This window comes from Canis aureus, chromosome 28, assembly GCF_053574225.1.
Source record: "Canis aureus isolate CA01 chromosome 28, VMU_Caureus_v.1.0, whole genome shotgun sequence".
NCBI classification, from domain to species: Eukaryota; Metazoa; Chordata; class Mammalia; order Carnivora; family Canidae; genus Canis; species Canis aureus.
The window spans coordinates 9,562,130-9,586,316 of NC_135638.1; the positions used below are offsets into that span (position 1 = coordinate 9,562,130).

The 24,187-nt window shown below is 39.1% G+C and overlaps 1 protein-coding gene across 1 annotated transcript; it reads left to right on the plus strand.

Moving 5' to 3' along the window:
- The first annotated feature begins 634 nt into the window (after positions 1-634).
- On the plus strand, positions 635-23,413 carry PSKH2 (protein serine kinase H2). The gene is made up of 3 exons (XM_077876132.1): positions 635-813; positions 5,263-5,929; positions 19,422-23,413. Exons 1-3 carry the CDS (start codon positions 635-637, stop codon positions 19,725-19,727), a joined length of 1,152 nt encoding a protein of 383 aa, XP_077732258.1. The 3' UTR covers positions 19,728-23,413.
- The last annotated feature ends 774 nt before the right edge of the window (positions 23,414-24,187 follow it).

The window sequence follows — 24,187 nt, forward strand, 5'->3', positions numbered from 1 at the left end:
ATGCAATAGGGCAGCCGGGGTGGCTCAGCTGTTTGGCACCGCCTTCTGCCCGGGGTGTGATCCTGGAGACCCGGGATCAAGTCCTATGTCGGGCTCCCTGCATGGGGCCTGCTTCTCTCTCTGCCTCTCTCTCTCTCTCTCTCTCTGTGTCTCTCATGAATAAATAAATAAAATCTTAAAAAAAAATAAATGCAATAGAGCAGCCTCTTATTACATACTTCAGATGTCACAAGCTCTTAGAGTTTAAACCATATACGCATTCAATGTTCCTGCCATCTGGATATGAGCTCGGCCCTGGAAACAGGAAGATCCTTGAGAGATGATGAGATCCTTCATTGACTCCCATCATTTTGGGGGCTCACATCTCCACTTTGCAGATGAGAAAACAGGCCCAGGCTTCGGCCTCTCCGCGGAGGTAAGGGGTCGCTGACCCCTCCAGGCGGCCTACTGGCAGCCAGACCTTTTGCAAGCTTGTTTTCAGAGGCCCGCGGTGGGGGTTCCTTCCAAGCGGGCCCGGGGGGTGGGGTGGGGCGGATGGAGGTGCCCCCGCCCCCACCCCACCCCACCCCACCCCACCCCGGGGCTCGGGGTTAAGCGCAGCCCCGCCCGCCCGGCCCTTCCCAGCGCGACGGGCATGGGCTGCGGCGCCAGCACCAAGGTGACCCCGGGGGCGCCCGAGCGGGTCCCGGGCGGGCAGGAGCGCGAGGGCCGCGGCAGCTCCGGGGGCCCCGGGCCGGAGGCGGTGGCCGAGGCGGCTCGCAGGATGCAGGTGGCCCGCTTCCGCGCCCACTTCCACCCCCGCGTCCTGGCCAGGTAAGGTGCAGGGCCCCGCGGCGGGGCCCGGGCGGGGAAGGCCCCGAACCCTCCCCCGGAGGCCTGATTAAACCCCAGGCGGGCTGCTTTGGGATGCAAGGCCCCTGAGGGCCCTAAGTTCTTTCTCTAACCCCTTTGAGATGTAAAAGTCTTGCAGGAAGGTCTTTCCCGAGGACCGGAGCACCCTCCCCTTGAAATGCAATCAGGGGGCCGCTTCCTCCCGGTCTCTGCCCACCTTGGGCCAGCACCTGCCGGACCGGCTCCCTCCGCAGGCCCTTCCTCTAGGACTCCTCTTCTACTAGCTCGCCCAGGGCTGAAAACTGGCCTCTGGTCTCAACGGGGCTGAAGCCAGTCCCCCTCCCCTGCTGCCATAGCTTGGACTCCAGTCCTGATAGTCTTGGGACAGAGTCTTCCTCATGGTTTTTAAACAAGTGTTGGGGCAGATTCTGTTTGACCCTCTGAGCAGGGAGGGCAGAGGAGTGGGAGGATTCCAGACTGAAAGTAGAGGAGGGACAGGAGCAAGGAAAGAGGGAAAATCTGGGACTTCAGAGCTGGGGAAGGAAGGAGAGGGCCCCCCAAGCCCTACATGGCTGATGGGGGCCTTGCCACACATACGCTGGGGCTGGGTCCAGACAGGCCTGTTTGTGAACGATCTTGACCACATTCTGGAAAAGGAGATCGTAATTCATAGAATAAAAATAAGGTTTTGAGTCAGCCAGACTTGAGATCCACTCCTGTGTCTTTTATCATATGTCTGGATGACCAGAGTGTTCCTTAGCCTCTCTCCTTCCTCAGTTTTGGTCTCAGTAAAATGGGAATAATCATAATATCTACCCCATATAAATGTTGTGAGGATAATTAAAGTGATACATTCAAATTGTGCTGCTTAGTTCATGAGTCAAGTTTTTTTTTTTTTTGAAGACTTTATTTATTTATTCATGAGAGACACAGAGAGAGAGGCAGAGAGACACAGGCAGAGGGAGAAGCAGGCTCCATGCAGGGAGCCTGATGTGGGACTCGATCCTGGGACCCTAGGATCATGCCCTGAGTCAAAGGCAGATGCTCAACCGCTGAGCCACCCAGGCGTCCCAAATCAAGTCTTTACTGAGCTAAGGTGCACATAAGACCTAGCTGACCCCTATGTACGAAATGAGCAATGATGATAGGTTGGTTGGTCTGAAAAAATAACTTCCACAGAGTGTATCATGGCAAACATACAGAGGAAGAGAATCATGAAATCCTCTTCCACCCTGCAGGGCTTGGTGGGTGGCTCATCTGGCTTCTCAGGGACATTTCCAGCTCTTGAATTGTATGCTCACTTCCCCGCAGTGCTGTGAATAGAGTCTGTGCTGAGCCACTTCTTGGCCTACGGGGGAACTTCTAATACAAGGAGACCTTGTGGATTAGTCCAGTAGCTGCTAAGCATGGAGACAAAGTTGTCTGATCCAATTGTACCTAAATCAGAATGGACATGGGAAGGATCTTATCACTTCTGAATTGGTTAGATGGCATCTCTGGTCATCTGTAGCCAGAGAAATGAGGCTGCTGTGGTCTAGTCTTACCCACTCTCATAACCTCCATGTGCAGGGTAGTCCCAGTTCTTTAGAGTGTGCAGGGGTCATAGACGGGGAAGGTCACAACATTGTAAGGGCTCTAGCGACTGACTCAAGGCTTTTGACCTGATGAAGAGTTAACCCCCAGATGATAAAGTGACTTGTTCAAGTCAGTGGCAGACTTGAGTCTCAAATACTGTTGTCTTTCTTCTCCATTGTGACTCTATTTATAACTCTTGCAGAATAGAGATGATAGAATTTAAATCTGACTATATGTACTTTCTTCTTGGGAGTTCATTATAATTGCTTCTATCAAATAGGTTGTGATATTATTATTGTTTCCGTGTTTCATTTTTGTATGCATGTTCAAAAAATTCCCAGTCTGTAGCAGCTGAAGTTAGAGTCATGATTTCAATTCTGAGGATGATGTAAAATTGCACCACCTACAAAATTAACTTTGAGGGTCGGGCGGTGGGTAGGAGCAGAAGAGTGGAAGGGGAAGGAATGGAATGGCCTTGTAAATGCCTTCTCCAATGCTTGATTTGATCCTTAATGTTTTCGAAATATAAGTGATAATTTGGAAATAATATGTATTTAGTGAGTGATTCTTTCATTCAACATTTATTGCTGTACCCTCTGGGCCAGGTGCTGCACAAGATATAGCCACTCAAGTCATAAAAATAGTCACCATCCACGGCCATCAAGCAAGGCTGCAGTTACAGGAGTTTGTTATGGGACATTTGTTGTTCAGTCTGAAACCATTTATTTCCAGTACTCTACATTTTGGCTTTAAGCCTACGGTTTCCTTCAATGCCAGATGACTAGCATTTTTTCAAGTATTTGGTATATGAGGGCCCCTTAGCAGCATTGAATAAAGCTCCTTTTATTTAAACAAAAGAGTGTAGTTCCTCAGAGATGGTAATGCAGCTGATAATGGATGATTAATTCCATGAACAAATGAATTTGCCTGCAGTTTTGAAGGCGTAGTGAAAAATTAGTACTTGCAAAGTGCTTTCATCCACATTAGAGGTAAATGTAAATTTTGGTCGGTCTGCAAAGCAGTAGCATTTGAAATGCCTGTGATTATCTTCAAAATCAACCTGAGCGTGCACGTGAATGAAAAAGCAAAGTTGGAAAGAGAAGAGGCAACAGAATCTATTTAAGATGAGTAAATTGCTGTCTGTTTTGATAAAGTAATTGGCCAGAAAATTAAATGCATTGCATAGAACAAAGCTGTTTTCTGTAAGCCAGTGCAGCCAAATGCCATTTTTATTCAGGAAGCATAGAAATATAAGGAACAGAGAGGTAGCGGGGAAAATTACTGGAAGAATGAACTCAGCAAAAAAGAAGTAAGGCTATTTACAACACAGATTTATATTTGCATTTGAATCTCTGGTACTGAGTGTGCAGTTGAAAGCATTACCTTTCCCTGCACACTCCCCTCAGCACACTCCACTCCCTGGCCTCCTCTCCCAGGAGAAGTTTTAATAAAGGGGAAGAGCAGCAAATTATGATAAAAATAAGGCGACCTGGGTTCTCATCCTCACTCTAGAACTTAATCAATCTGCTAACCTGATCTTCAGAGTTCCTCATTTGTAAAATGAGGGGTTGGATTCGGTCATTCTCCAATATTCTTTCCAGCTGTAAAAATCATGATTCTAAGTGATGCACTTTCTCAACATCTCTCAGATAGGCAGTTAAACTTGATAAAATTCTTAAATTGGCGTAGACGTTTACACAGATAGTTCAAGTGTAAGATCACCAGCCTTTGAAATACTAGCTGAGAGATAATGACTTTACACGTTAACGTGTATCCCCTGATAAAATTCGGTTTCTTGGGTAGAAAGTGTAAGTGTAGGGAATAAGCTGGGAGGAAACGGTGGCTCAAACACCACCCCCATCAGACGTGTTTATCAGTGATCATCTGTCAAGGTTGCTATCGTGGGCGCAGTAGGGCATGTGTGCTCACAATCAAGTAACCTGAAGAAGACTCTTTGTGCCCTGTCTTTTGATATGATTTCCTACTTCTTATGAGAGAGAGGCTGTAAACAGGACTAGGTTTCTTTTCTGTACTCTTTCCACCTGGGTTGGTTGTTGTTTCAGAATAGTAAAAACAAGGGCTGGAGGGAGGAACGAAAATGGTAGAAGGTTGTCCCAAAGTTCAAGGGAATTTTGGTGAAACACACTTGAAGGGGTTGGATTTAAATCCTATCCATTTCAACTACCATGTACATGGCCTTGGGAAATCACTTAACTTATGTTATTCTTCATTTCCTTATCTGAAAAAGGGGGATAGATAGTATTACATTAGCTGATAGGGACATTGTAAGAAGAATTTTTTTTAAAGATTTTATTTATTTATTCATGAGAGACACACAGAGAGAGGCAGAGACACAGGTAGAGGGAGAAGCAGGCTCCATGCAGGGAACCCGATGTGGGACTTGATCCTGGGATTCCAGGATCACTCCCTGGGCTGAAGGCGGGCGCTAAACCACTGAGCCACCCAGGGATCCCAAGAATTTTTTTTAAAAAGTAAATTTTTAAAAAAAGTAATTAAAAAAATTTTTTTTACTAAGTAAATTTTTTAAAAAATATTTTTTTAAAAGTAAATTTTCTGGCATACAATAAGTATCTAATTAAATGGTAGCTGCTGTTATTAAGATGGTTGCCTTAATAGTTATCTTTCTGCCAACTGATTGCTTTAACATTGCTTACCTCCATTTCAAAGATGAATCTGGGGGGGGCTTTCAAATATAATAAATATAATTAAGCAATAGCGAGCAAAGAATCAGATAGGGAGATGTAAAGATGAAAAGATGATATAAAGCACCAACTCAGATAATTTTTAAGAAACATCACTTCAGAGGATAACAGATTTGGCTTTTCTTCCCAATAGATACGACATCAAGGCTCTTATTGGGACAGGCAATTTCAGCAAGGTTGTCAGGGTGGAGCAGAAGACCACCAAGAAACCTTTTGCAATAAAAGTGGTGGAAACCAGAGTGAGGGAAGGCCGAGAAGCGTGTGATTCAGAGCTCACCATCCTGAGGCGGGTGAGCCACCAGTACATTGTTCAGCTCGTGGAGATCTTTGAGGCCCAGGATCGAGTTTACATGGTGATGGAGTTGGCTACTGGAGGAGAGCTCTTTGACCGACTCATGACTCAGGGATCCTTTACAGAGCACGATGCTGTCAGAATTCTCCAGATGGTTGCTGATGGTATCAGGTATCTGCATGCATTGCGAATAACCCACAGGGACCTAAAACCTGAAAATCTCTTATATTATCATCCGGGTGCCGAGTCAAAGATTTTAATCACAGATTTTGGTTTGGCACATTCTGGGAACAAAAGTGGAGACTGGACAATGAGGACACTCTGTGGGACCCCAGAGTATGTAGCCCCCGAGATTTTGCTAAGGAGACCTTATACCAGTGCAGTGGACATGTGGGCTCTTGGTGTAATCACGTATGTTTTACTTAGCGGAGTCCTGCCTTTTGATGATGAAAGCCATACAAGACTTTACAGGAAGATTCTGAAAGGCAAATATAATTATACGGGAGAGGTAAGAAATAATTTTATTCCTATTGAGTTAACCTAGTGTAGTTTCTCAACCTCAGCACTATTGACATTTAGGGCTGGATGATTCTTTTTTTTTTTTAACTTTGAAAAAAAAACAGGATTTATTAATTTATTACAAGTCCTGGAGGGTGTATGGCATGCCCAGAGCCATGCAGTAAGTTTGTGTGGGGCAGGAGAGATACCAGATGATTCTTTACAGGGAGGGGAGGGGAGAGGATGGGAATGGGGCTGTCCTGTGCATTGCAGGATGTTTAACGGCATACTGGGTGGGTCTCCATGCCAGCCCCCATACGCTACTGTAGATACTGGTATGTACTGGATATCTAGTAAATACACTAGATTCAACACCTTCCTCAAGTTGCAACAACAAAAATTGTCTCCAGACATTGTTAAATGTCCCCTATGGGGGCAAAATCACCCCTGGCTGAGAGCTCTTGGTCTCAAGGTAGCAAAGGCCTGGATTACTGAGTTGTCTGTGGTTAGCATATGACATTGATAATTAAGTAGACAAGTGAGTTTGTAGTTTTTCTTCTATCAGCTGAGTAGGCTGATGTGTACTCAGAAGCTCAGCATGACCCTTGGGTGTTTGGTGAGAGATTTTCTGCCTTGAATCTAGGTGATCCAAGCCCTTTTTGTAATGTAATGTTTCCTCGGTAGGAAATGTTTAATCTCGTAGCTTGTGTAAAATATTTATCTACTCTTTAAACTTGGAACTCCCGGTGTTTATGAATGTGTTCACTTCTTGTTGTTTTGGGGTAGAGAAGGGAAGTTGTGAATGCTTGTGTGTAGGAAGCCTGACAAAAGGGGAAATTCATTTCATCTTCAGCAAGTGACCAAATATAGTGTATGTTGAACTATGAAAGGATTCTTTGTCTCATGAAGGAAATTTTTGACAGTTTGATGATATCTACTTAAGGTATAACATCTATATATTTAACATCTTAAGCAAAATCAAAAGCTAAATAACTTTTAATTTAAATCTATATAAATTAATTTAAATATTATATATTCTGTACTTTGACAAAGCTTTAATATTTTATTGTATATGTATGCATTTTAAAAAACTCCTCCAAATTGGTGATTGAGAACTGAGACTTACATAGGGAAGTGGGAAAGGATGGTGAGGATTCACAGATAATGCAGTACCATTTTATTAAAAGTTGGAAAGATGTCCAGCTTCCCTAATAACCAAAAAATACAAATGAAAACAAAGTCTTGTTTAAAAAAATTTTCAAATTGATAAAGATAAAAAGAAAACCCCTTCAGCTCTGCTTATTGCTGCTGAGTACTAAGAGATGAACCATCTCATTTACTGATGATTGAGGGCAGATTTTACAGATTTCTTAGGATGCAATTTTAAAATATATATCTAGAACTTTTAAAAGTTTATATATTTTGATCTAGTAATTCCACTTGTTTGAGTCTTTTTTTATAAAAGATTTTATTTATTCTTTTGAGAGACAGAGCACAATTCTATTCTTAGAAATATAATTTGTGACTCCCCACTAAGCAGGGAACCCCTTTTTGGACTCAATCCTAGGGCCCACTGAGATCAAGACCTGAACCAATGGTAGCTGTCCATCCCATTGAGCCACCCAGTCACCCTTGCACTTCTAGAATCTAAGGAAATAATTCCAGAGGCGACAAAGGTTTCAGTATAAAGATGCTCATCTGACCTACAGTTACAGAAGTGGAACATTTTAAAAAACCCTAAAAGAACATTTGAGTAAATTATGAAACATCCATATGATCGAGTATGATAGTCCCTAAATTATGCCTGCTTAAAAATTGTAGGGATGTTGGAAAATGTTCACAGTATGCTACCAAGTGTAAAAAAAAAAAAAAAAAAAAGGCAGAACATAAACCATATAGAGAATGTCACAATCATGTGGAAAAATGTATGCATAGGAAAAAAGCTTAAAAGAAATACAGTAAGATGTTAGCAGAACTTCTTTCCTGGTGTGGGGATTATAGATCATTTTGTTTTTTTTTTCTTTATGGTTCGAATATCTTTCTGTTTCTGTTGTTCATTTATTTACAAAGAATTCATATTTCTGTTTTGCTTATAGCTCAGTGACTCTTCCGTCCTATGTGATGTGGGATGGAATTGCAGTCATGGGGCCTTGATTGAGATAATGTCCCTGATGGTCTTTCAAATGTCTGATATCTTGGTGGGGGTGGCTGGAAATTTGGGGTCAACTAGGTCACCAGAACCGTAGGCCTTATTCACCTTCCTGTCTCTTTGCTTCATAGGGCCTTCTCTCCCTGGGGATTCTTCATGGCATCTTTCCAGCGGAGTAGTAGTAGTTTTACATGGTAGTTTAGGCCTTGCAAAAGGGAGTGTTCCAAGAGGAAGACAGTGGATGTTGCCAGTGCTTTTCAAGGCTGTGTTTGGAAATGGCACAGCATTACCTCTGTCTCATTCCATTGTGAGTTCTATGAGCCTTAGGCTAGCCCAGCTTCAATGTGGAAAGAGACCACACACAGTATAAGTACCGGGGGTGTGCTTTATTGGGCCATGTGTGGACTGGATATTGCTATTGCTTTTTTAATGTGCAAAAATAATGAGCAATATATTGTTTAAAAAGTCCTTTCATCAGGTTTAATTCTGAGGGTTTCTTTTTTTTTTTTTTTAATTTATTTATGATAGTCACAGAGAGAGAGAGAGAGAGGCAGAGACACAGGCAGAGGGAGAAGCAGGCTCCATGCACCGGGAACCCGACGTGGGATTCGATCCCGGGTCTCCAGGATCGCGCCCTGGGCCAAAGGCAGGCGCCAAACTGCTGCGCCACCCAGGGATCCCGGTTTCTTTTTTTTTTATAAATTTATTTTTTATTGGTGTTCAATTTTCCAACATATAGAATAACACCCAGTGCTCATCCCATCAAGTGCCCACCTCCCCTTCCACCACCCCTAGTTCGTTTCCCAGAGTTAGGAGTCTCTCATGTTCTGTCTCCCTTTCTGTTATTTCCCACTCATTTTTTCTCCTTTCCCCTTATTCACTTTCACTATTTTTTATATTCCTCAAATGAATGAGACCATATAATGTTTGTCCTTCAATTCTGAGGGTTTCTAGGGTTGGATTCCCCAAAAGGCTGAGAAATCCCTGAGAAGAAGTTTCATGTTCAAGTGACTTATTAAGAGTCAACTCCCAGGGAGACAGGTCAGTGAGTGGGGTAAGCAGGACTGGGAAGGTGAGGAGGACTAAGCCATAAAGGTCTGCCTCATCTTGCAGGGAAGAATTCTTCAACATTCTTCCAACCCAGGTGAGCTGGATTTTCACACCTACCTCTTTCTGTTAGTCAGTGAGGGTGATGGTGGTGGGGAGCTGGTGGTATATTTTTACATTTTCTGAGGATCAAAGGCAAGTAGCTCCAGGAGCCACAGCACGGTCATTGAAAAAAAGCAAGGTGTTGGGTTTTAGAAGCAAAGTACTCCAAAGGAAGGGTGTGTGTGTACATACAGAAAAGAGGAGCTCATAATCCGGATGGAGCATTGACATTGTCTCCACAGTGGCACCCTCTACTACTTGAGGAGATGCCTGTTTGTAGCCTCAGACAACATGCAACACAGATTGCCAGATTGTGAAATACATTACTGGGTTTATATCCCATTGGCTTTCTTTCCTGTGTTTGTCAGGCACCTATGTCCATCATATTCACATTCTTTTACAAGACACAAACTAAGTGTCTTAGCTCAAGCTGCTGTGAAATACCACAGACTGGATGACTTAAACAACAGAAATTTATTTCTCACAGTTCTAGGGGCCTAGAAGTCCAAGATCAAATTTCCAACAAGGTAGGTTTCATGAAGAGGCCTCTTCCCTTGGCTTGTAGGCAGCTGGTATCTCATGGTGTGCTCTCGTGACCTCTGTGTGTGGAGAGAGAGAGGTGGGGTAGGGAGAGGCAGAGAGGGACAGAGAGAGGAAACTCTCTGGTATCTCTTAAAAGGGCACTAATCCTATCAGATCAGGATCCTACCCTTATGACCTCATTTAAAACCTTGATTACTTCTGTGGAGCCTTCTTTAAATATAGTGATACAAGGATTAGAGCTTCAACATACGAATTTCAGAGGGACACAAATATTCAGTCCACAAATATTCAATCCATAAAACAAGATAGTAGACATAGAAACATAGATTAGTAGACATAGAAAAGTATATCATCATGTTTTCTCTGTCATCATATTATTGTATTCCTACCATTTATCAGCAAGCAAAGTAATTTCTAAATGCACCAATTATTTAAATACCAGGGTGACCATTGATTCTGGAAGCATAAGTGTGGTAGACAGAATAATAGCCCCCCAAAGTCCATACACTAATACCCAGAGTCGGTAGATGTGCTACCCTCCGTGGCAAAAAAGAATTTGCAAATGAGACTAAGCATCTTGAGATGGAGAGATTATCCTGGATTATCTGGATGAACCCGAGGTGATCACAAGGATCCTTACAATAGGAAGGCTGGAGTGTCAAAGATAGAAAGAGGAGATGTGATGAAGGGAACATAGATTGGAGCGATGTGCTTTGGAGATGGAAGAAGAGGTCGCGCACCAAGGAATGTGTGCAGTCTCTAGACACAGGAAAGGGAAGGAAAGAACTCTCCTCTGGAACCTCTAGGAGGCAGCTCTGCTGATACCTTGATTTTAGCTTGTCAGACTCCTTTTGACCTGCAGAACTGTAAGATAATAAATGTGGGTTGCTTTTTAAAGTCCCTTTGTTTATAAATAAAATTCCAAGTATGACACATTGCGTGAATCACTTCTTTTCTCTAAAAGTCAGGTGGAAAAGTGCAATAAATAGGACAAAACTTCCTGAGATTTAAGTGCTGTAGCTCCTATGATGATGAAGAAGAAGAATGTGTTTAATATATATATAGCAAATATTTTGCTAGACACTTGGCAAATATATTATATGCATATCTATATCCGTGTATAAGCAAATATAATATATATATATATCCATGTGTAAGCAAAAGATTAGCTATAATAATGTTTAATTCTTCTTGATTTTAGGTGAAATATATTCCTTCATGGAGTTTAGATGACCATTCCACTTGTGTTATTCTTTCTCTTTCCTGAATAGTGTATAGGATTATAACGAATTTCTTTTGCTTTGACATTTATGCAATCTTTCTAAGACATTGTTGGGTCTTTGAAGGCTGGGCCTGTATCATATTTCCTCCTTAGATCCAATAAGATGTCATGAAGAGTTAAGCAGAGAGAATGCATTTAACACAAATAATTGCTTTTAAAAAATTATTAAGAGATTCTGGGAAGCCTGGGTGGCTTAGCGGTTGAGCATCTGCCTTTGGCTCAGTGTGTGATCCCCAGGGTCCTGGATCGAGTCCCACATTGGGCTCCCTGCGAGGAGCCTGCTTCTCCCTCTGCCTATGTCTCTGCCTCTGTCTCTGGGTCTCTCATGAATAAATAAATAAAATCTTTAAAAAATTATTAAGAGATGCTGATTTATAACTACATGAATAAATATATCTCAACTATAACTGCATTGAACATAGAATTCAAATTTTAATTTATAGCAAGGTAGAGTTTAGATAACCAGTATCTTCAATTGCTAAATTTATTAAATTCATTCTGGAATGTTAGGATGGTTTGGAAGGGTACATTTACTCCACTCACTGGGCTTCTCAGGGTAGAGGTAGGAGTTCCCCTTTTCAGTCGCTTCTTGCAATGGCCAGGAGGCAACCAGGGTAGAATGACTGAGCGCCTGGTGAAGAAAAAAGAAATCCTGTCTCCTGTGTGAGGGAGGCCTTTACTTAGCTACTGGATCACCAGTACCATCACGATGGCTTTCAGCTTGGCAGCAGGGCTCATGCTGGAGATAGTAAGTAAAAGACTCATCCATCATTCTCCCAGAGACTGTTGGAAAGCCTTCTTGTGTGCTCTCCACCCTCCTTGTCAGGCCTTCCTCTGGCCACGAGTTGTGGTTAGCTCTGGGAATATCCACATCCACATGAAAATGCTCGGTGTCCCTGTTTCCCTGTTCTTTGGAAGCAAGTGGTCTTGTCTGAGGGACCAAGTACTCTTTTTTTTTTGAAGAGTTATTTATTTATGTGAATGAGAGAGAGAGTGTGAACAGGGTGAGAGGCCGAAGGAGACAGAGAATCTCAAGCAGACTCCTTGCTGAACAGGGAGCCCGGCTCAGGGCTGCATCTAACACCCCTGAGATCATGCTCTGAGCCAAAATCAAGAGTTGGATCCTTAAGCCACCCAGGTGCCTGAGAGACCAAGGATTTTTATGTATCTCTTCAAATGTAAGTGCTCTGCTACATGAAGGAGCAGAGGTGCAAAGTCCATGGAACAAGGGAAGACAGTCTTACTGCTTAGGAAATTTGAGTCAGATTTCTTGAAGGAGGGGACATTTGTGCTGTGTCTTGGAGGAAAGGGAGGAGTTTCTGCAAGGGAGATTGACACATTCCAAGTAGACAGAACGATATATGCAAAAATACGTAAAAGGGAATATGTAGTAAAAATGAACAGTTTTAGAGCATTGTGTGCAGGTGAGTGTATATTTATGTGGGTATTTGTAAAACAGTGTAGTGTTATGGTTAAGGGCTGGAGCAATGCTGGCTGGATCCATTCTCAGCTCCGCCTTTTACTAACTGTGTGACTTTGGGTACATTTCTTAATTTCTCTGTATCTCGGTTTCTTTATTTGTAAAATAGTAATAATGACAGTGTTTACTCACAGCGTTGTTGTGAAGACCAAACGAGCTTAAAAATGTCCAGTGCTTAGAATAGTTTCAGATATTAGTACAGGGCACTATATATGTGTTAGCTATTTCTGTTACTATTACTATTAATGTGGGAAACAGTGGGACTACAAGTTTGAATTTTACTTAACTAAGTTACTAGTTATAAATAAATATAAAAATCTTTATATTTATATATAAATATATATATATAGGCCAGTATATAGGCCTATATATAACCAGTATCTTCATATATATATGAAGGCCTATATATAGGCCAAGTATACCTTTATCACCTTTTAAGTGGAAAGTGTGAAAAGTGAGGTGTTAACATTTTAATGCTAATGATAAATTAATTACACATTCTCGCCAAGGAGTTGGGAATTGTATTATTGTCTAATTATATTGCACTATATCACAGTAATCTTTTTTGATGTGAAAAAAAAATTGATAATAAAATGAGTCTCGTAACCATATTAGCCAGCTGGCAAAGATAAACACTGGTATTAAAAACATTTTTAAGAAATCCTACATAGATATTAATAGAAAATGGTCCCCATGTACTTAGATTCACCTATGATTGCCCTACTGGTAGGAAAAGGTTTATTGATGCCCTGACTTAAAAGTAACATATCTGATGGATTTTGCTCACCAGCCATGACCCCAATTTTCTTTCTATATCCTCATCCCCATTAATTTCTTTTATTTTTTCTCTGCTGTATTTCTTTTCCATTGAGATTATTAAGTAGGAAAAAGGGAAAGGAGAACAGAAGATTTGGCTCTTTGATTCTCTTTTATCCTCTTTCCATCATGACTAGAATTTCAATAATGAAATGAACCACATTTCAGTTAGGCCATAATTCTTGTAATTTGGTTACCATTCCTGTGGTTTAGTTCTTAAAAACTTATACTCACAAAAATGTGGTGCTCAACTTTTTAAGTGAAATTTTTACTTTGAAAGTTGAAAGTTGTTTTACAGAAAATAATTTTAATGGTTATAAAATCTTTCATTTCACATCTTTCACATACATCAAATGCACCTCATTTTCTTTTGATCACTTTCTTCATCTCTTCTCTGACTTAAATTGTACAAGTATATTTTCTTCCCTTAAACACAATCTGAGTGAGTGTTTCTTGGCATTGAAACCATGTGCATTTCATTTTGGCTGTGTAGATGTTACCCTTGGTATAACGGGTAGTTTATAAGAGTGTAAAGTACTTATCTGTTTCCTTGATTATGTTGCACTTTTTGACCTTGATATCATCAACGGAATTCATGGAGTTGAAGAGAAAATAACTATTTGCATGACGTTTTTGCCAACCTACAAATATCAAAATTTAATGTTATGTTTGTGTTCTGGTTTATGAGATGTATAATAGGAACTGGGTTCTAATATATATTATATATGGGGCAACAAATCAACTATTGATTTAGATTTCAAAGACTAGTTCAGTTTCTCGTCTTATGTTCTATTATTTATTTATTTATCCATTTATCCATTTATTTATTTAAAAAGTGAACACATCTCTTTTTAACCTTGAGTGTTTCAAAATGTGATAATACTCAAGCAAATTACAATCCTCTCTAAATTCCACTGTTTTCCTTATAAGAAAAACTGGAAGCATCACTTCTCTCCTGTCAGGAACTCCTTAACTCACAAAAATATTCTTTTTGTGAGCCTGGTATAGGATTGATTCTTTTTCCATTTTTAATTAGATGTTACTTGTAATAACTTGCATATATCTCCTGACTTTTTCTAGGGTTTACAAATGCCACGATAGATAAAGCATTCTGACGCAATTAGCTCTGTCTTTGAACAGTTTTAACTTTGGCAAAGATAAAACAATTTAAGGTCTGCTTTTAGATTGGGGAGAAAACATTTTAAATTTTAAGTATTTATAATATAAAGATGATAGAATCTCCTGCTTTCTGACATGAGGAAGAGTGATTTTTTTCTGGTCTACGACTAATAAAATCATGGAGAGTTAATTGGTACTTTTGGGCACATTTATATAAAATTTAATTGCAAAGCTTAAGTGAAATCCTACCAAGGTTGGTCACTGAAGTTTAAGGAAGGAAAATGCTAGTTAGAGAATTGTCATCAGTAGAAGTGTTTTTTTTTCCTTAAGGATTTGATTATTTATTTTAGAGAAAGAGGGTGATCAGGGGAGGAGCAGAGGGAGAGGGAGAGTGTGATAATCTCTAGCAGACTATGTGCTGAGTGCAAAGCCTGACACAGGGCTTGATCCCAGGACCTGAGATCATGACCTGAGCTGAAACCAAGAATTGGATGCTTAACTGACTGAACTACCCACGTGCCCTCAGTAGAAGTTTTGAATAAATATTCTATAAAACAAATTTTTAAAAAGTATGTATGTATGTATGTATGTATGTATGTATTTATTTTAGTGATCTTTATACCCAATGGGGGGCTCGAATTCACAAGGCCAAGAGCAAGAGGCATGTGCTTTTCTGACAGAGCTAGCCAGGCACCACTAAGTGCTACTATTTTTAAGGAGATAAATTCTACTTTGAGTGCTCTTAGTCCAGGGATTTGAATGGTAGCTTATCTGTCTACTTAAAAACAGATATTTGTAGTTTTCTGAAAACTATAATTAAATCCATCAATAATTATTACCCTGTACTTCATTAAGCTCTTATTTAGCAAATTTTAATGTTAATTACAATACTTAAATTATGAGATGTTGCATTTAGAATTTTAGGAGCTGTGTGTGTGTGTGTGTGTGTGTGTGTGTGTGTGTTAGTATCTAGCTTCTTAATAATGATTTACTACTGATTCTCTACAATCATTTCTGCAATCGAACTACATTAGGAGGAATTATTCATCAAGAAATTAGAACGCAAAAAACTAACATCATTCCTTACTTCTCTGCTTAAAGGTGAAAGAATCAAGGCCAATAGAATATAAAATACCATTCCTCTAAGTTCCCTTTATTCTTCCAAAGTGAATAGATAGTGCAACTGCTAGTATTAAATTTCAGTTTGTACCTTCTTTTTGTTATTGTGTTTTATACAGTTTAATCAATTTCTATTGGAGAGGATAGACAAATAGACAAAGAACCAGATGAGGAAAGGAAGAAAGAGCAAAGGGAATAAAGAAGGACTGAATTGTTCATAAATATTACAGTTTGCTTGTCACTAAATTAATTGAATGACCTCAGAATAAAAGCAAGTGCTACCTTTCTTTCTTTCTTTCTTTCTTTCTTTCTTTCTTTCTTTCTTTCTTTCTTTCTTCTTTCTTTCTTTCTTTCTTTCTTTCTTTCTTTCTTTCTTTCTTTCTTCTTTCTTTCTTTCTTTCTTCTTTCTTTCTTTCTTTCTTTCTTTCTTTCTTTCTTTCTTTCTTTCTCTTTCTTTCTTCTTTCTCTTTCTTTCTTTTTTTTATAGTTTTAAGTTTTGATTTAAATTCCAGTTAGTTAAAATATAGTATAATATTAGTTTCAGGAATAGAATTAGTGATTCATCATTTACATATTACACTCAGTGCTCATCCTGTCGAGTGCCCTCCTTAATTCCCATCACTTATTTAACCCATTCCCTGCCCCCCCATAATCCTCAGTTGCTTCTCTATAGTTAAGAGTCTCTTATTATTTGTCCCTTCCCCCCCTGACATTCATCTGTTTTGTTTCTTAAATTCCACATATGAGTGGAATCATATGGTAATTGTGGTTCTATAACTGACTTATTTCACTTAGCACAATACACTCTGGCTCCATCCATGTTGTTGCAAATGGCAAGATACATTCTTTTCGATGACTGAGTAATATTCTTTGTCCATTCATCAGTCAATGGACACTTTGCTTCTTGCCATAATTTGGCTATTGTTGATAATGCTGCTATAAATATTGGGATGCATATATCCCTTTGGATCAGTAATTTTGTATCCTTTGGGCAAATACCTAGTAGTGAGCCTGCCAGGTTGTAGGGTAGTTCTGTTTTTAACTTTCTGGGGAACCCCAATACTGTTTCCTAGAGTGGCCATACCAGTTTGTGTTCCCCCCAACAGTGTAAGAGGGTTCACATCCTCACCAATATCTGTTGTTTCCTGTGTTGTTCATTTTAGCCATTCTCACAGATATCTCATTGTAGTTTTGATTTGTATTCTCCTGATGATGAGTGATGTTGAGCATCTTTTCATGTGCCTGTTAGCCATCTGGATGTCTTGCTACCTTTCTTTCCACTTGGTTCATTACCTCTTAACGCAGAACTTGTTTTTGAGGACACACATTTATCATGATAACAGTAAGTAGAATCAGTATGAGAAGTTTTGGATAGTTTTCTTCTTCCAGTTCTCTGAACATAGTAGGTGGATGTGTCCACAAAAGAACTGAAGAAAGAACTATATTTTGATTTAATAGTAACAAGAACATGATATTTTATATTTTGAAAACCATTTGTCACATACTTGATCTAATTTGGTTGTAATAGCAATCTAGTGAGAGAGATATGGTCTCCATTTTTTTTGATGAGGAGGCTGAGACCCTATGTTAGAGCTGTATAGGGCTGGACAGCCTGTGTAGTCCAAATCCACTTGCCTCATCCCAGACTTTTTCCGCCTTAAGATGGGTCGACAGGCTGACTAATGGTTGATAGGCTGATTGATGGCAATGTCTCTTTGAGATTCCTGAGCAAAGCAAAACAGAGGAATTTTCTAGGCAAAAAGTGGAAATGGCAAGGTGGATGTCCAGGCTGGTAAAGGGACTGAATGATGTCATCAAGTGAGAGTCCAAGATATGAATTTAATTCAATGTTTGATCTCCAAATCATTTTTTAAAAAAGTAATCTCTATGCTCGGTGTGGGGCTCAACTTCACAACCCCAAGATCAAGAGTCACATACTCTACTGACTGAGCCAGTCAGGCGCCCCTCTAAATCATTTCTCGTCATACAGCACTATTAGTCAAAAAATTATGAGCATGCACACTCAATTTTTATTCATTTATAAAATAGATATGTATGTTAATTTATTTTATACTTTATATAACATAAACAAAAATAAATTTTAGATCAAGAAGCTAAAAATAGATAGTTCTGACATTTTTTTCTATACCTGTCATTTTCTACTGTGTAATATGGAATTGACTCTCAGGTGCTCTCTAGCTGTTCATTATGGCTCAGGAATCCTGTAATTTATAACTTTGAAAAATCCACTTTGGCTAAAGAACTTTTCAATGTTGCCTTATTTTCTGCAACTGCATTTTAAGTATATATTCATTTGGGGTCATCTTAATGAGCTCTTCATAAATCTCACTACACATATTTTATATTTTCCAGAAATATTCAGTTGCTTGTCTTATAATGTTCCATTGGGGACATCTAATTTAACCTTGAGCCTAGATAAATGTGTCTGGATCCAGAGCCAAATAGATGTCTAGCCAAAGCAGAGGATATGCCATTGTGAGTGTCAGCCACTGACGTACTTTGTCTAGACATGTAGTGTTTACATTTTATTTTTCCTGTGTTTGAGTATTTGGCAAATGTGTCCATTTATTTCATGCCTTTTATTTTGGAGATAAATATTTCTCATATCTCATTTACCTAAATAAGATAAAGGAAAAAAAAAGGAGCAATTGCTTTACTGGTTTCTTTTGATTCAAATTCCAGGCCAATAGAGTGTTAAGAGATCGAGAGTGTGACATCTGAATTGAGTCTGATTTTTTTCTTACATGAGGGCAAAGACAATAGGTTGTAAGGATTTCCTTATCCTTCTTGGGAGATGCAATTTTTAAAAAAAACACCTGTCAACCAGAAATTATTGTTTGAAATACAGTGACTGTACTGGCAATTTTCTCAATGTTTCTCTGTGGTAGATGACAACGGATACAAAACTACAGTTTTCTTTTTTCCTCCTAGGTCTATGGTATGTGTTGATAGATAATGCAGAAAACAAGTGTAAAACAACAGCTCTATTGTCTCCATCCTCACAAAAGTCACTATGAATTGCTGCTATTGTAAAGTATGTGCAAACTCTGTAAATATTGCCAGAATGAATCCCCGAAACATCAAGTAGCTGGTTGTACACGTGGCACCCTGCAGTCTCTCTCCCACATGACCAGTCCCACTTGTATTGTATTGTATTGTAGCTAAGTGATTGGGAGTAATGAGGGCTCTGAGTGTGTGTTGAGGAAATGCACTGCAGGAAGGTTCTTCACTCAAGTGCCCTTTATGTTTTACTCTTTCTCTCTGGTGGCCGTGGAGATGGAGGTGTCCTAAGTCTGGAATAAGTTTTTAAAGGGAGAGAAAAAGTTGACGATTTCTCTATCCATTCCACTTCCCACTCTAGCTCGTTCTCAGAGTCCTGGGAACTCTCTGAGATGACCAGAGAGATAAATACAAACCCGATTCTGCTGTACTGTCTGGACCACAGCTGCTTTGCCTCGTCCAGCCCACGTCAATGTGATGTGGGAACTCACACTGCTAATTAAAGCACGCTGGACAGATTTCTGGAAAGGAATTCTCATTCGGGAACAGAGAGTTTGGAAGACAATTTGTGTTTGTTTTTTCCTTTTGCCAAATAGAGTGTTTTTTGTTTTTTTGTTTTTTTGTTTTTTTTTGGCTCTCAAAAGTAGATTTTCCGATTCCCTGTATATTTAATGCTACAGTATTTAACTTACTTTTTAAAAAAGAGTCTTTTGGATTTGATATGCATTGATCTATGTAATTAAGAAGATGATTCTCTATGTGTGTTTGTGCATTTTTACTTTATATATTTATTTTATTCTATTTTATTTATTTTTCCTTCCTAGCCTTGGCCAAATATTTCCCACTTGGCGAAGGACTTTATAGACAAACTACTTATTTTGGAGGCTAGTCATCGCATGTCAGCCGGGCAGGTCCTGGATCATCCCTGGGTGATCACCAGGGCTGCAGGGTCTTCCATGAAGAATCTTCAGAGGGTCATATCCAGGAACCTCATGCGGAGGGCATCTCCCCACTCTCAGAGTCCTGGATCTGCACAGTCTTCTAAGTCACGTTCTTATCACAAATCAAAGCATATGTGGAACATGAGAAACGTAAGAGTAGAAGAATCACAACTGTCTGCACTTTTGTGAGCAGATAACCTCCAAAACCACTTTAACCAATTTTAAGGCAAATCTGTTAACTTTATTAATAGCATTAGGTCAACAGGGACCATTTCATCACGATTAAAGCACCTAAAACTGGGGACATGGGACATGGGAACATGGGGTTTTTGTTGGATAATGTTGACCTTAACTTAACCATGTTTCGGTCTGTATTGCTTCCTATGTCTATATTTATTCCCCAAAATACACTTCTGTAAAAAATAATTAATATAGTAAATACTAAATCTGTTTATACGATTAGAAATAGTTGAAGAAAAACTCTTAGGAATTGATGGATTAAATAAAATATGAGATAATAGGGATATGAATGTGAAGAAATGATAAATCAGAGACCTAGCAGACATAGTTAGAAATGGGGAATAAGTGTATTTATAATGACATTATTGATTTATACTTAAAACTACTGTATGGTGTTAATAACCACTATGTAAAAATTACAAATTTGTTACGCTCATATTTAGTCTGCCTATATTAATGGAAATTGTTAATTATGGGGCATATAAAGAAACTTAGTTGGCAACAAAACCAAAAATGAAACAGTGGAACTATCTCAAACTAAAAATCTTCTGCATAGCAAAGGAAACAATTAACAAAATGAAAAGGCAACCTATGGAATGGGAGGAAATATTTGCAAACCACATATCTGATAAGAGGTTATCTCCAAAGTATGTCAAAAACCCCTAAGACTCATTAGTAAAAAAACCAAAAAACAAACTAACAGCCTGATTTGAAAAAATAGCCTAAAAATTTGAATAGACATTTTTCCAAAGAAGAGATCAAATGGCTAATGATATCTCTTTGCACCTGTCAGGGTGGCTATTATAAAAATAAATAAATAAATAAATAAATAAATAAATAAATAAATAAATAAATAAAAGACAGCAATTGTTGGTGAGAATGCGGTTAAAAGGAAACCCTTGTACACTCTGAGTAGGAGCACAAAATGGTGCAGCCACTGTGGAAAACAATATACAGGATACTCAAAAAACTAAAAATAGAAATACCACATAATCTAGCAATCCCATTCCTGGATATTTGTCCAAAATAATTGAAATCATGATCTGGAAGAGATATCAGCAAGGCTGTGTTCACTGTTTCACTATTCACAAAAAACCAACGTGTGGAAATATGCTAAATGTCTGTCAACAGATGAATAAAGGCAATGTGGCACCTACATGTGATGGGATACTGTTCAACCTTAAAAAATAAGGAAACTCTGCCGTATGTGACAACCATGAATGAACTGGAGGATATTATGCTAATATATCTGCCAGTCACAGAAAGATGAGCACTACATGATTCCCCCCGTGTGAGGTGTCTAAAATAATCAAACTCAGAATCAAAGGGTGGCTTGGTGATTGCCAGGGGCTGAAGAGAGAGGAAATAGGGAATTACTAATTAATGAGTACAAAGTTTTGTTAAACAAGATGAATGAATAAGCTCTAGAGCTTTGGCATATGACCTAGTACTCAGAGTCCATGAAAATGTATTATACACTTAAAATTTTGTTAAGAAGGTAGGTTTCATCTTACCACAATATAAGTTTTTTAAAAAGAATCTGAAAATACATTTTCTATTCCTAAGACACTCATAGTTTAATTGGGGCATGACTCACTGGAAATGGGAATTTTGTGGAGTCAGACAATAGTGATTTTTTTTCTAGTGTTAGCCTTTGTCACCCACTATGGTTCACAAAACAGTATGTGATCCTCTTGCTTCATTCTTCTCCTGTCAACTCTTTCTGATTATCACAGGTTCCTTCTAGAATCATCTCATCAAATATCTTGATAACTCTAAATACCTACCCTGGAATAATTATAAAAGGCATATTAAGAGAAGTAAGCTCTAAAACTCAGTTCTCCAGGCAAGGCAAATATGGTCTGATCTTTAGTACAGCAAATTTTTGTAAAGTGGTACATAGACTGAAATATTACTAATAAATATATCTGCGGGACACTTGGATGAATGGATATAGTACATAATGGTTCATCAGTTGGTATCACTTAATTTGTTTAATGACACACAATAATAAAATGCTAGAGTAGGGCATCCCGGGTGGCTCAGGGGTTTAGCGCCGCCTTCAGCCCAGGGCGTGATCCTGGAGACCCGGGATTGAGTCCCACATCGGGTTCCCTGCATGGAGCCTGATTCTTCCTCTGCCTGTGTCTCTGCCTTTCTCTCTCTGTCTCTAATGAATAAATAAATAAAATCTTTACAAAAATAAAAAAATAAAAAAATAAAATGCTAAAGTAGACATTTCCTACAACTATAAAATCAGTCTCAATTTTCTACTTTAGGTTGCATAAATGGAATAATTTTGTGTGATATATAAATATGAATGTGAATGTATAATTAGTGACAGCAATATTTTCACTATAAATTATAATGCTGCACCACATACAACAAACAGTGGGTTATTTACTAAGAATTTAGAGTCATAAAAAAAAAAAACAGGAAAATGGGCAAATGTTTTGACAAGTAGTTTATAAAAACACAAATGTCCAATGAGTAGGTGAAAAATGCTCAATTTCACTCCTAATTAAAAAGATGAAAATTCAAACAACAAAGAGATAAAAATTTTTCATCTATCAGATTAATGCAGTTCAAAACGTGGATAATACATTTGGTGAAAGGTTACAGGAGAGCAGATAGTGTCATGCTCCACTGAGAGATCAGAGTGCAATCTGGTTCTACCCCATAGGGGAACAGTTTGGCAGCAATATCTATTCAAATTAAAAATGCATCGACCCTTTGGCCTAATAGCAGGCATTTCTAGAAATTTGTCTTACCCATATTCTTGCCAAAGGGTGTCAAGACATGTGTACCAAAGCATAGAAAACACTGCTATTTATGTAAACAAGAATCACAAATAAATATCCATCAATCGGGGAACTCAAATAAAGCATGTCACATTTAAGCAAAGGACTAAAAAAGCCATGGTGGATCTGTATCTTTTGTTATATGACATACTATTGTGTTAAATGAAAAGGCAAGGTGCAGGGGGTATTGTAGTATGACCTTATTTGTATGGAATATATATTCGGAAGCTTGAAGATTCGTAAGAATTTGATAGAGATAGTGATTATCTCAGGGGAAAAAAAGAATAGGAAGTCAGTGATGGAAGAGAAAAGTTCATTTTTCATTTTATACCTCTTTCTACCTTAAAAGTTTTAAAACGGATGCATTGTCTTTATAGTAAAAGAAAACCCGGTTACAAAATGCAAGTGGCAGGAGGGAAAAAATAACAAAAGGGAGAAGCCTGAGTAGGTAGCCCTAGAGGAATTGGGGATGGACTAACCGGATGTGAAAATTGGTTCTTTATATAATTGGATAGTTTGCCTATTTTCCACTTGAACCTTTCAGAATAAAAATACAAGCAATAAAAAATCTAATGTGAGTGCTTTCAGATTTTTTTAAAGAGCTAGAAAATAGCTTTAACATGTAGCCAGGTTATTCTCCCCTAACGTTGATTGAACACTCACTCTGTGCCGAGTGCTATGCCCAATACCCTTAACGTATATTATTTCGTTTAGTCCTCACAACAACCTCACAACAACCCTATATGAAGTATTATCCTTAATTTGATTTTCCAGGTGAGGAAGCCTAGGCTCAGAGATGCGCGGTAACTGTTGTATGGTCGCACAGCAGGTGAATTAGCAGATCTGGAGTTAAAAACTCAGAACTCCTCCTTCCATCTCTATGTTGGATCAATTCCAGAAGGTCAGAATGCAAAAGGCAGGCCCTTTTGTCCAAGTCCACGCGAAGAGATAGTAAGATTCAATATTGCCTGAAGTTATGATGTAAATATTTGTCATTTCTAGGAGTAATTTACTTTTGTGTTCTTTGCTTATGCCAATTACCCTGAGGTGCCTTTCTATCAAAAGCCAGGCTTAAAGAGCCCGCCTGCAGGTATCCTCTGGGCCAAAGTCAGGAAGGACTAGTTATTGCAGCCAACAGAGGTTACTGATTGCGGGGTGCAGAGCGAGGTTGTGGGGGAGATAGGGCCGACCTGGGAAGATGGGTTGAGTCTCAGAGATGAGCACAGGCAGGAGGTTATCCAGGGAAGTTATCCCTGTCTGGGGCAGCAGGGACCAGAGAAGAAGGGTCAGGAATGTGGTACCTGAATTGGGTGTCTCTTGATGGGATGGGGGCCCCCCAAATGTGAGGTGACAATCGTGGAAGCTGGTGGCACAGGAGGTGAAAGAATTCACTGGAGGCAGAACAAAGGAGATGGAAGTTTATGGAAGCCACCAGAAGGTGGGCAGGCTGTCTGCCTCCAGGCAGTGGATGGGGGCTGTTTTTATTTATATTTATATTTATATTTATATTTATATTTATATTTATATTTATTTGTATCATTTTTTTATTAGTGCTTCAGTTTAAAAATTAAGATTTTTAAGGACAGTGACTGAGGATTTAAATCATCA